At 36.6% G+C, this 14,001-nt stretch overlaps 1 protein-coding gene across 2 annotated transcripts in view; it reads right to left on the bottom strand.

The window, feature by feature from the left end:
- The window catches only part of HEATR5B (HEAT repeat containing 5B), a 55,837-nt gene that overhangs the window by 25,412 nt on the left and 16,424 nt on the right, over positions 1-14,001 (bottom strand). For both annotated transcript variants that reach the window (XM_064648568.1, XM_064648569.1), the window contains 8 exons: positions 12,489-12,664; positions 11,144-11,249; positions 9,513-9,703; positions 7,778-7,937; positions 4,855-5,044; positions 3,558-3,727; positions 2,020-2,164; positions 942-1,181 (listed from right to left, as the gene is read on the bottom strand). In XM_064648568.1, the coding sequence (XP_064504638.1) occupies positions 942-1,181; positions 2,020-2,164; positions 3,558-3,727; positions 4,855-5,044; positions 7,778-7,937; positions 9,513-9,703; positions 11,144-11,249; positions 12,489-12,664 (1,378 nt within the window). The remainder of the gene's footprint in view (positions 1-941; positions 1,182-2,019; positions 2,165-3,557; positions 3,728-4,854; positions 5,045-7,777; positions 7,938-9,512; positions 9,704-11,143; positions 11,250-12,488; positions 12,665-14,001) is intronic.

Below are 14,001 nucleotides of genomic sequence, written 5' to 3'. Positions count from 1 at the left end.
ATAACAACAGTGTTTTGAAAGGGCATGCAGGATCTTATGCAGATGATTTGTATATCTCTGCTCAAAAAGCAAGATTTTGGATCAAAGGAGTTCAAAGTGAAGTTGTTGGCTTAAAGCACACCTGAGAGAAATTTATTTAAACATGGTTCTCTGAGATTATGTCACCTACTAATAAATAAATAAGAAATTGGACAACCATGTTAAAAACCTTAAGACCCATCCCACATGAAATAATAAAAGGACATGCCAATTTCAAACTTGAGAAATGAGGTCTTTCTCACTGGGCAGATATGTGGTAACTACAATACAGAAAGAAATCGTTGGTAGCATCACTCATCAGCAAATGTAAAGCTGATGAAATGAAACAGCTTCAGGATGAACTCACACATGCCAATAAACAAGTATAAATGCAAGGGAAATGAGCAGAATCTGCATCACAACTACCCTACAAGCTGAAAACAGGAATAAGGTCACAGAGGACAAAATCTGTGCAAACAAATCTTGAGAAGCTGAGCAACAAACAAAAGTTTCATCACCATGGTAACCCATCATCACATCAGTAACTCATAAAACCTCATAAAAGAAAACTCGGAATGTATACAGCACTCTTCTTTCTGTACAATCTTGATGTATAATGGCTAAAAAGAATGTCTGCTTTCACTAAGATACTGAAATGTCAGAGTTATAAACACACTGCTTCTGCTTCTCCCTTGGAAATCCTCCTTTAAACAGCCTACGTTTTAATCTTAAAAGCAATACTCTGAAACTTAACATTGATGATTTCTTCTTTCTAAGGGATTTTTAATGCACTGTAATCAAAGTTCTATATACAATATAACCTATATCTTAACTAGGATAAAAGACAAGCTCCAAATCAATATTGCTGGAACACGCTAATACTAAGAACATATTGTCGTTTCTGTGAACAACACAACACTTACCACTTGAAGCTGCAAGGACATCCTTACAAAGCATTAGCCAGTGAGAAAGGTTTTCTACTGCCAGCGATGAAAGCATATGTCCCAGAGTATCGTGGATATCTGAGCACAACTTCCGATCAGTCTCCCGATCCAACATTCCAAAAAGGACACCTTCGAGGCCTGTCTCTGTTATATTAACCCCCTGATGCCGGGAATGAGCATCTCGACGAGAACCAGCTCCTGGTGCAAAAGGATTAATGTCTGCAAAATGATAGTAAGAAATCTTTTCTGAAATCAGTAGTTCAGTTTTAAAATTCAGAAGAACAGACTAGAAGTGGATATTGTGTATTTGTGTGTGTGTATAGTCCAGTCAATGATACATTAAGATGTCACTGATTTTTTTCTGAATTAACACTAGAAAGATTTTAATACAGCAATTAATTTTATCTGCAAGGGAAATAACACTACCAAGTACTAGTTAAAAAAAAAATCTCACTGTTTTTTCAAGGTACATACCCCCTACATTTGTAAAAAAAACGTAGTAGTATTGGACTCTAAAGAATCTTTCCAGAGACAGATTTAACTGATGTGATTTAATGAGTAAGCTCGCGATTCTATGTTTGAATGAAGACTGTGCTGAGCCTCCTATTTTCAAAATAAAATTATACATCTAAGAATTGAATCAACCAGTAAAGTCTATACCTTTGCAATTGTGGTGCTAACATAACAGAACCAAATATCTTGATCAAACAGCATACAATTAAGTCAATTTTCGAAATAACAAGAGTTGAAATACCAGAAAAACTGTAAAATGTTTCTGCTGTATATATACTGTGTTCCCTATTTGATTGCCAGCTTTAATGAGGCAGAGAGGTTTAACTCCGAGCTTAACCAACAGCTAAACTTTAAATGAAATTCAAGAGGTAATCAGGGGTGTGGCCAGAATGTACTGAAGCCAGAAGGGACAGTTCTAGGGTTTTCTTCACTTGGGTGGGAAGCGGGTGTTTCAGCTTTTTTCCCCCTCTTTCTAAAGGCACACACATAACGCGCACATGCGCACTCAGCTGTTACAGAAAGGCCACGTGTAAGAAATACATACTGATGCCGCTGTTTTCTTTGTCTCCAGTGTTTTTTGCTAAGCTCATGGCATATTCACATACTTCTGATGCTTCCCTCTGAGCAAGCTGTCGTAAACACGCAACTGCAGCCCGGCGAAGCAGCAAGTGAGAGCTGCACAAATGAACCTAAAAATCAGAACCATTACAGATGAGTGAACTGCTGCACCCCAGTATCAATAAATAGATGCTGCTAAGGACTAAAATCATTCTACTTTTCAGTTTTATGCCCAAGTGTGAGCTGCTGGGTACCAGGTCCTGGAAGTTCAGAAGTAAGCCCTTTTTATAATACACAAATATGAAAATAAAGTTGACATACATAGAGCTGTTACCTGGCTAAAAGAGATAAAAGCTTAAATATTGGAACTACTGTGCCAGTGCAATTTAGGTTAATTACCATTTCCAATCTGCTATACTCTAGTAGTACTATGCCTCATAGTGTCCTATAGCTGTAAATCATATTCTTTTAAACAAAAATCCATCATCTGGTGCACCACACATGACAGCTATCATAAAAACTTCCATTTCAAATTTGTAAGAGAATCTTACAGCACTAAGTTCTTAGAAGCCTCTCAGTAAGACAGCATCAGATTTCTTTGCTAACCAACACCGGCTTTTAATTCCTTTGAATCACCTCAAGTGCAAGCAAATATTTTTCTTTTGGAAGAAATGTGCATGGTCTCTATTTTTTTGAGAGGAAGTAGCTGCACAGAGAAGTGTATGTTTTTCCACAGTGAAAGAGATGAAGAGTGCTCTTTAAAAAACTCTGATTCTTTATTTATCTTGGGATAATTTGTTTTTAATAAACCAAACACACGTTTGCTTTCTTGGTATTAAGTTACTGTGTGGATGGAAAATGCTTTCCTAAATGAAAGGATTGTATAGTTTTAAAGCATTTTAACAGTAAATCTATATTCGACATAGGAATATACAAGATTTTACTCCTGAAAAAACAAGCAGACTTTAAAGAATTTCTAAACATCACACTGAGGTTGTTTTAATGGAACTAAAACGCAGTACATTTGGGAGATTTAATTAATGTAAAGAGTATTCCTTGTTTCAAGTTACAAAACAAGTAACTAGAAGTTATGAAGCCAATGCAGGAAGAAGAAATTAAAACTAGAGTGTAGAACTGTACAGTTTAATTTTAATACCTGGCATTAATTCCATTTAAAAGCGAATCTGAAAAGTTTGCTAATGCGGCAGGGAAGGCAGACCTTGCCTACATATTTGCAGTATGAAGAAATGCACGAGACAACTCAGAGGAAACCCTATCAAACTAAGTATAATTTGAAAGTAAGGAATACGAGGAAAGAAAATGAAAATAGCATCTGCTTAGCAGAAAACAAACAGGAAAAGGTTTCAAAACAGCACTAGTTATTCATGTATGAACTTCATTGTCTGTAACATTATGCTTATTACATACGGGTATCCGTGACATCTTGCTAAGTACTTCTCCTTATCCTCCGCTAAACACATGCATAAAACTTTGAGGAACAAAAGGGATGCATTTTGTACTCACGCAAAGACTGGGAACCAGACTGGACAGGTTGACATGCCGTGGTGCAAACATATGAAGCTGCTGAAGACAGGATATGGCAGCTGCCTGAACAAGTGAGTCTGAATGGTCTTGTGTGATTGCACATCCCACCAAACAGGAAGAACGGATCGTTGAAATTGTAGCTCCGTTACCTAATGATGTAATATGATATCCTTAACACAGCAAAACTTTTGTATGGCAACTGTAGACTTTAAGCCTTTGAGAAGCTTTAATGTTTCAAAGCTGACAGATTAACATGCAATTTTTCTGAATTCCCATGAAAATCAGAAACACTACAGAGTGCTTCAGTATCTCTTTTTTAGCTCAGTTAAACCATGTCCTGTCCAAATGAAATTCTGGATTGATGATCTCCAGTCAGAAATATTTTGAGACTATCCTCCCAGAAGATCAAAACATTATCTGAATTTAGATTCTAAAAGTCTCTTTCCTTCTATATATATGAGCAACATTTCACGCACTGAACTATTTCCTAAAATATCAAGTAACTCTCAAGCTAGCATATATGTATGCAGGTAATTTTAATTAACATACAAAAAACATAAGTTCAATTAAACCATCTAGAAATATTTCATAACTAGAAACTTAAGTCCAGTTATTTAGAGTTAAAATTTCACTAGTAGTTGGCTCTCTGGCAATGCATCAAAGACTATCCCATAAATATTCCTAAAAATCCCAGTTAGACAAAGTTACAAATCTGTGTTTTTAACACCTGAGGCACAGAATTTCAGATAGTGTTTGGCATGACAAGATCTTGGTCTCTACAGTAAGGTACAGTGATGTAAAGATATCAAGAATGAATGGAAATGAGCTACAGTTCACAATATTATCAATTATTTCAAACTTAAGCTCTTGCCATCATTTAAAAATAAAATAATCATGTGGTAAAAAAGCAGAGGAAAAACCTTGCCTTATCCCCCAACTACACAACAAAAACATACACAACAAAAGCAAAGGTTTCATAAACATACACAACAAAAGCAAGGGTTTCATTGCTTACCTACCAAGCAAATTTGCCATTAGCCACAACACCATACATCACTTCAACTTTTTTATATAAATCTCTAACTGCAGTCAAAAAAGCCCCAAGCAGTTATAAGTAGCATCAAAAGTGAGGTTGCTTGCAGGACTGTAACCAAATTAGTCAACATCACCTGCCACCATCTGCAACTAACAAAAACTTGTATCCTTCCATTTAAGATTACAATATCATCTTTATACAAGGTAGATTTTTTTGTTCTCTCTTCAGATTCCCACTAACCTTGCAGCTCAGGCCCAACAGTAGTTATTATAGCTCCAAGACATCGGCCTAGGCACTGATGTACTTCTGTATGCGATGGTGGGACAGTTAAGAGCAGAGTAAGAACCAGAGAAAGCGTTGGCTCCACGTACCCACGGTACATCGGTCCACTAGAATCTACTATCAAGGCAAGTGAATGGAGAGACCAGGTCTATCAAAAACACAAAGGAATATTGTTTTAGTAATGCATTTAGGAAATTAGTTCTATATGCAGATGGAGCCTAGCTCCATACATCCACTCTTAAACATGTCTAGTTACCTACTCTGACTCCAGAAGTGTTTCAAAAGTCTCAGGAGCTCAAGCAATCACCTGAGAGTTTAAACATCTCTAACATACTCTTTGGTTATCAGCAGTTCTGAGGATAGTGGAGATAAGATGACAAAGAATTTGAGAAAAAATATTTTTAAGCACTTTCAGGAAGAAAAATACAAACACAAACAACATATCTACTTAAAACAAAAAGGAAAAAAGAGAAGTGACTCAAGGCAGGAAAAAGGGAGAATCATTCCACTGTAAAACTGGATGCAGCGTCTGAAATGGGCAGCTTAGAAAGTCCTTAGTGGGAAGTGCCTTTTACAGTCCAGTAGGAACTGATTTTCATGACAAGTTGAAAGGCTCACAAGCATTTTCTAATTTTCTTATTAGAGGCTGCAAGAGAAGAAAGCAGCGCTGTTCAGTCAGTGTACTACGGCATGAGGAAAAAAATGGTGAAAGATCGGCCCATTTCAGTTGCAAGATGAGTACATAAAAGAGCAAAGAAATTCATTGCAATTGCCAAAGCAAGAAGTGGGCAAGAGGACAGTCCTTTGGAATATAGACATTTCACAGGAAAAAAATTCCACTGACAGACCTGAAAACATTAGCTATCTCTCCCCAGCATCCTACTAAATGATCTTATTTTAAAACAATTTTCTTACAATAAATACATGAAAAGACTATGATAAAAGAATACTACTATTAAAAAGCTAGACTCTCAGGAAGAAGCTTGAAAACCTGCTTTTAAAACTGCTCCTTTTCAATTGTCTCTAATGCAATCCAAAGACCATTAGCACTAGCGATCATGTAACTACTTCTACAGTCCTAACCCCATGGTAGCACATTATGGTAGCTTATCCTTCCATTCCTGTAAAATTCCATTACTCATATTTCCATACAGTTTTTGTATATCCACACTGATCTAGTGAGGGATGAGGTTTAAAAGCTTAGCTTTTCCCACCGGCCTAGTGCTGTATTCTCAACAGAAAATAAGGTAGATATGAAAGTTCCACCAGGACTTCCACTTTATATTTTACTTCTTTTTTTTGTTCATAAAACAATAAACTTTCCATTTTGTTTTTTAAATGAATGGTGCACAATTATATTATATGAGTTACCTACTCATATATGAAGTTAGTTAGATATGCAAACTGCACATACTCTTACCTTAAGTAAACTAGGGAAATTCAAGAGACTTTAAATCGTATTTATAGATTTTTTTAAAAAACATTATCTTCAAGCAAAACTAGGCTTGTTTTCCCAAGTGATAAGCTTTGTTACTTTGATTTCTTTTTGATTGCTCTGAGAGAAAGAAATAAGAAGGTACTCTAACAGTTTAAACCAAGGTGAAGTATGATTCCGTACAGTTAGTGGAGGCTTCAGCTTCTCAATTTGTGGGTATAAAGTGCCCCTACTTGTGGGTGGTACACAACTTCCTGCTGCTAAAGCTTAATAGTCACTATTCCAGATAATCATTTCCTTGCAGTAACTTGTGAAAAGAATGACAAGAAGTTACCTATTATATTATGCAATTACACCATAACTTTTGATGTACAATAATTAGAGACAAAACACTCGCTTTTACTCAAAATAGGTTTCTTTTTTCTTTTTTTTTTCCTTCTGAAGTAATTCTTTTAGTGCTTTTTTTCTCTGCTGGAGACAAAAAAAAAAAATCAGCACTTTTCTCTCTAAAATTCAACTTCTTACTATAAAGACACATGTAGTGGTCCATCCAGCCCTCTCTTCTTTTTACAGCAGCAGCCACAGACACTTAATGGAAGTCTTATAAGAAAGACCGAGACACTGACCTCTCCTATTTCTCTTGAGAGATAAGACAGCATTTTCTCCCAATTTTCCAGTATTTTCACTTTAGAAGCGTTCTGAACTGTATAGTGTCTATTCAGCAACTCCAAAAATGTTACTCTTTAAACAGCATGTTTAGTCCCCCTTCTACTCTACCAGCAACTTTTAGCAGTCAAGTTGTCCTCTTTTGAGACTTTACATGTCTATAGTCCATAGTAGATAGAAACCCCTTCTTGACTTAGGCTTGTCTTAGACTTAGCTACTACTAGTTCCCCTTCTGTCCCCTAACTGCAGTTTAGCTTGCAACAGATTTCTGTTTTCATAATATAACCTCCCAAAGATGATGTACTGCCATACTGCATATGTATCACATATACAGAAATTACTTGACAAAGAAAACTACTGCCTATCACCTGAGACTCCAGTAACTGATCACATGTTGACCATTAGCCAGTTATTAAAATTTCTGTTTAGGTAGCTAAAATAAAACTAGCACATTTTGCTTTACAATTAAAGTCAGTTAGGAATATGATCACAGTGCTTTACTCTGGCACAGCTGACAAGCAGACACTTGTCCATCTGAATTAATGTGACCACTTGCAACTGCCTCCCTACCTAGCTATAAGGTTATGGTTTAATTGCACTACCTTTTTGGGATTTTGTACTGTAAGAGTTTATAAGGAAAGCTGCACTTTCTTCATGCTCCCTGGCACATGCTACATGTCTTACATGTCACAATGTCTATTAAAGCACAGAACAGTAATTTAATTGTTAATTTTCATCCTGAACATTTTAAAATAGTTTTGCGGTGATTGCTTTTTTTACCTGGACTTCAGGAGAGGTTCCATCCTGTGCCAAAGCCAAGAGAATACTGACACTAGTTTTCAGATGCTGTCCAGAACCTATTCCACCAACATACCGATGGAGACAGCCCAGAGCCAAGGAATGGCCTGTTCTTGATACAACGTCTCGAGCAGATTTTAACCTATCAACATTTAAATAAAAGCAAATCATATCAATCACTAGGTTCATTACAAAGAACCTTTGAAGTACCATAAGAGTGCAAAAAACTAACAGAATTTTGCAGGCCACCCTAGAAGAGCTAGAGAAGCTTTAACAACAAAAGCAAAAACGATATACTTAATCTACATTGCTATTAACCCAGATTACATAAAAGACAAGTAAGAAAAAAAAAAAGCTATATTAATAGCTTTTCTCTTTCTTTCTGGTCAGAACTTGACATTTTGGATGAAGAAGAGTTTTGGAAGGATATAGAAAAAGAATTGAGAGTTTACCAGTGTTTCCCAGCAGACTAATTTAATAATCAGAAAAGTCATTGCTAAACCACTGCAATGAAAACGGAATCAAGAATGAAAAGGAATCAAAAATAGAAAAATGACAACACATACTGATAAATGCCAAAGAAATCCACAGCTACATCTTCCACTACAAAGTATAGGTTTTAATATAGCTGTTTTCTTCTACAGCTGATTTCTATGACTTTTCCAATAAATCATTTTAATTTTTTTTAAATACCGAGCTTTTTATTAATGAAACTAAAACAGAACATATAGCATTTTGAATGATCTAGTTGTATGAAGCAGTGACTTACTGAGTATTTTCCACAATACTTCTGCTTCTGAATGCATGTCACATAACTCAGTAATTAAAAACCTTTTCAGTGGGTGGGGAAGAGAGATAAAAGGATTTCCTAATTAGGACAAAGAAGGATTTTTTTTCCCCTGGTTGTCTGTATATTAGATACATGCATGCTCTTAGTCATCAGTGAACAGCAAAGCAAATGCACATCTCAAACATACAAAAATTACTTGACAGTGTCAACAGAATGACAATCATTAACAACTTTACCCTAGATAAGAAAACAAGAAAATAGTCCCAGCAATAGAAATTCAAGGGAAGACAGTAAGCATGATGGACCTTATTACAAAATAAAAGGAGGAGAAAAATTGAGTTGCCCAGAGGTAGGAGAGCTGGACTGAGGGTATGTGCATACAGCCTGACCAGCCAAAAACATGGGCTGCAGCCTTGAGGCAGTTGCATTCTCTTTCACAAATAGGCTGATGCCTTAAATTTAAGCACAAAATTGGGAAACATATTGTCTCATTATTTCTACCAGACATCTTTCTAAAGGCCCAAGATAAACAACAGAATACGAAAAAAATATGGGCCAGTACATAAGTTAAATCGATGTGTAAAGAGGATGTTTTAATGAAACACAACCACTATCATACAACTCATATTTCAGACATACTTAATGTAAGCTGTGTTTATCTATCTGAAACAGCTTCATAACCTTCAAGTGACTCCTCAAAAGCTATTCTCTGGTATCATTTCACATTCCGTGTGTTTAACAACTCAGCTTTTACTCTTCACATAAAATAAATAGAAAAGAGAAGAATCTGTTTGAAGGTTTGTTAGATCTACATAACCATAGCAATCAACCATGAAGAGAATAATCAATATGTAATTTAGAAGAGGAATCTTCCAAACTATATTAAATTATAATTTTATTTCCTTTTTTGAATTAGAATCAACTTACTTATCAAAACTGTACTGAGCCATTCTAGCAATGAAAGAGGCTTCTCCAACCACTTGAGCCATTCTGCCAAGAGCTTCGCCTGCTGCACATCTCAAAATAGGGTTAGGATTATCAAGGGCACCCATTACAAGCGTCAGAGCAGATTTGCGGACTTCTTCTGGTCCTAAGGTGCTTTTATTCTCAGCTAAACCCTACAAGAAAAAAGAAACAAATAACAACATTCAATGTAGGGGAGAAAGGGAAGATATACTTGAGACCTTCAATTAAAAATTGTACCCTTTTGCTTTTGTTATAATTTGTGGTAGTTCATCCTAAAATATATTGGTTGAAAACATCTAAAACTCAATATCAACAACATCCTGGATCTTATGTTTGCCAACACTCTACCTATTTCACACACAGGAAGATGTGTTGCACCAACCTTTTTTATCAAATGCATTATAGCGCACCCTAGTCCTACTGAATCTGATCTAGCTTTACACAGGACACCTCAGAAAAAAAGAGAAGCTTTAAAAATCTAACAGCAACATCTTTCTGTCACACAGGAAAACCACAGCTCAGTTATGTTTCTGCAAGAATCACTTACACTGAAGACATTTTAGGTTCATGAAAATATTTTTTTCTTAATAATCACATCTTTACAAACATTTATACAGCCTCTTAAATGAACACTGTACAGAACAATAACACTAAACACTGCTTCTGCAGCTTCTTTGGTTTACATATTTCATTAATAGGTACATCACCTTTCACAATTTTCAGGAAGTATTTTACTCTGGGAAAAATAATTCAACACATGTAAAGTAAAAATACTGCAATGTATTATAGAGGAAAAAGTCAAAGGCTTTACCATAGATTGTCATTTTCTGATCTGAAATCCTTATTTCAGCTCAATTTTGACAATTCTTTGACCATTTGGCATGGCATGGGAGATTCCAGAAATCTGCCCCAGAATCTACTTTTCAACTTGTAGCAACATAGTTCACGTTTCTAAGAACAATGCAAGAAGTGAGGTGTTGTTTTGCCAATGTATTTTGCCAATCAACCAAAGACACGAGGCTTCAGTAACAATCAGCTTAAACGAGGCAGGCATTATTTGTGCTTGCTATCTAGCTTCCTGACTTGATAGTGTGAGGCTGCATTTCCAACTGTAGCTAAAGAGCACAGAGCTGTAGCTGAAGTCAGTGGGACTGCACATAACCATCTAGAATCCAGTGCAATAGAATTCAGCAACCAAACTGTAAACCCAGTTATATTTGTGTTTTTGTTTCCACAAGCCTCATCTGCACAGTACTGAGGGTTTTTTTGAATATATATGACAAAGTACTTAACTCCATGAGTCCAGTGCAAATAAACCTACAGGACTGATAATTAAAAGTGTTAAAAAAGAAAGTCTGAATACTAGAGAACGCTGAATATTGCAGAATGCTGACTACACGAGCCTCATTTCTCCTCTGTGCTGATACACGCAGACGAGAGCTCATACTAATATCTGGGAAAAAATGCAATTTTAGTATTTTCAAACTTTTGAATGTTTGAGTGGTAACTTTAGCAATGGTTCTTCTAACGGCTCTTTGTATTGAATACAAACTGATGAACTTTGGCTTCCATTACAAGCTTACAAGTTTTACCTTTAAGGCACTAAGAACAGCTGTAAAGATATTAAGCTGTACAGCTTGCTGGCGAACACCTTTAGCCTGCTTGACACATTCAGCAAAGTGATCCAACATCTGTAATCTAAAACAAAGGAAAGAACATAATTGAAGTGATAGCCTTTCAAAATACAAACTAAAACACAGCTGATAGAAAAACACACACAACAAAAGGACCTTTCAAGTTCAGTCACAGAATTTATGCTTCAAGGGCTGCAGAAGGTATTCACTACAGGCAGAAAGAGTAGAGTTATTCTGAACATCCCTTTGCTGGTTCTTTTAGTTCATCCACAGATTTTTTCATTTCCTTTTGAATAAAACACCACCAAGAGGATGTAAGTCCTTAGGTGCATTTGGCTGTATAACTAGAAACCAAAGAGGAAAAATGTTGCCTTTCCACTACCATTTAAAATAGTGTTACCCTCCATATTCATTTTATTGTTCTATTGTTTTTCCTGTTTAAACTCCATTCCTCCCTCCACTTCCACCCAGAAAACATACTGGGAGGAGGAGTGTTCCTTAGAAGATACCAACAACAAGAATGTAATGAATAATCTGCGTTCTTAATTACTCAGCTGTTTTGCAGCTAAATCTTTTCATAGTTAACAATAGATAAAGATCAAGCTCAATTAATGCAAGCGGGCCCCAAGTCTATCCTGCCCTTGCTGCAAAATGAGATTGACTGCTAGGAAAAAACTGTTGCCATCAGGATTGTACTGAAGGATGATTTTACTTTGAAATGCATCTTAGAGCTGCTTTCACTGTGTGCTCAGTGACAAATTAGCTAAACTGAATGACAAAAGTAGTCCTGACAACTCATAACTCTGTAAAGGTAACGTAGAACACAAAGGAAAATAAGGTGAATTCCATTTCCTCCTTTTCATCATGCATACAATTATCTGCTGAGTATAAATCAAATGCCTCAGTTGTGGAAGTCGAATGAAATTCAATGCATGCCACTGCTGTTTTTAAGGCTGAAGTTAATTGCAATGGCTACTTTTGCAGGAAATTTTGGTTGCAGAGATATTACTACTGTTAAATGCAGTACAAAAAGACAAGAATCTAGTCTCCACCTCTGAACATTAATCTTCAAAAGTGATAAAACTGAAGAAACTACCTTATTTCTAAACTGAGTAGACATATTCTGGAATCCTGAGACACAATGGACACCAAATAGTAAACTATGAATTTAAAGGTAGTTGATACCACAGTCGATTCTTATTTCAGGGGGAAAAAATACAAACAAACCAAAAAAACCACTAACATAATAGCATCCAGAGAGTAAGGCACTAGGTTCTGAAAATTAACACTGATGTAAACTGACCTGTGTTTGTAGGACACATGAGGAAAAACCACACCAAAGAGAGCCACAGATGCATCGATGACAGATACTCCTAAAGGAAGGGGGCCAGGTACAGCTTCACCAGCAGGGATGCGCAAATAAATAGAAGAGGGATCATGTTCCAGAGCACCACTTCCAGATGCACTGTTTGGCTGAAGCTGCAAAATGCCACATAACATGAATACCTCTGAATATACCTTTGCACATAAAACCTGGAACTAGAGATAACCAAAACACATATGCAATAGCTTAGAACAACAAAACAGCTTACAAACACCTGAATGCAACTGAAGTGCCCCCATGCAAACACAGCAGTATTTACAGGGTCAGCTGAATCCTGAAGGGTCAAAGCAGTTAACAGCTGGATAAATACAAAAACTATCACTCCTGGTAGTGAGAGGTGGAAAATAGAGAAAATTAGATTAATTCTGGTACTAATAGTAGCTTCTGAATCACTGATTATGAAGTAGCATTTCATAAAAAAGGTCATTCATATATACAATAAAATACAATACCGTATATTAAATGATCAGTTTTGGCTATGATGTAGAAACAGTAGAAAACAGTAGAAACAATACTAAAACTACTAATGCTCCTATCCTCAAGAAAATACTTTCTAAACATCATTCCTTCAGAAAACACAATTAAACAATTATCTATTTTCTCTGAAGAAAATTTTATATTCCTGTCAATTATTTAATCATGAAACCAAATTTGAATCCAGTAGATCTATATTCTTCTTAAAGGTTCAGAAAACAATAGCAAACATTTGTTGAGACCTCTGTATCACTAAAACAAAATGTGATCAAGCAGAAGAAAATCATAGAACTATAGAATGTTAAGGGGTTGGAATGAACCGTAAAGATCATCTACTCCCAGTCCTCTCTGCCATAGGCAGGGACACCCTCCACTGGATCAGGTTGCTCAAGGCCTTATCCAACCTGGCTTCAAACACTGACAGGGCTGGGGCATCCACAACCTCCCTGGACAACCTGTCCCAGTGTCTCACCGCCCTAAGAGTAAAGAAGTTCTTCCTAATATGTAACCTAATTTCCTCTCTTTCAATTTGTACCCATTACTCCCTGTCCTATCACTACAGTTCCTGATGAACTCCAGCTCCCCTGTAGGCCCCCTTCAGACACTGGAAGGTTGCTATGAGGCCTCCCAACAACCTTCTCTTCTCCAGACTGAACATAGCCAAGTTCCTCAGACTGTCTTGGTAGGGACTTCGTGGCCTTCCTATGGACTTGCTCCATGTCCTTCTTGTGTTGGGGACACCAGAACTGTACACAGTTCTCCCGGTGGGGTTGCATCAGAGCAGAGTAGAGGGGCAGAAACACCTTCTTGAACCTGCTGGCCACACTGCTTTTGATGCAGTCCAGGATTTGCTTGAGTTTCTGGGCTGCAAGTGCACAGTGCCAGAATCCTGTGACACACTACAGATCTTCACTTACCAACAGTGCCATGGTTTTACAGGTAAGAGGTGAACAAAAAA

Source organism: Pseudopipra pipra, chromosome 3, assembly GCF_036250125.1.
Source record: "Pseudopipra pipra isolate bDixPip1 chromosome 3, bDixPip1.hap1, whole genome shotgun sequence".
NCBI lineage: Eukaryota > Metazoa > Chordata > Aves > Passeriformes > Pipridae > Pseudopipra > Pseudopipra pipra.
Note: the sequence above shows the minus strand (reverse complement) of the source record. Positions and strands in the feature narration are given on the sequence as shown.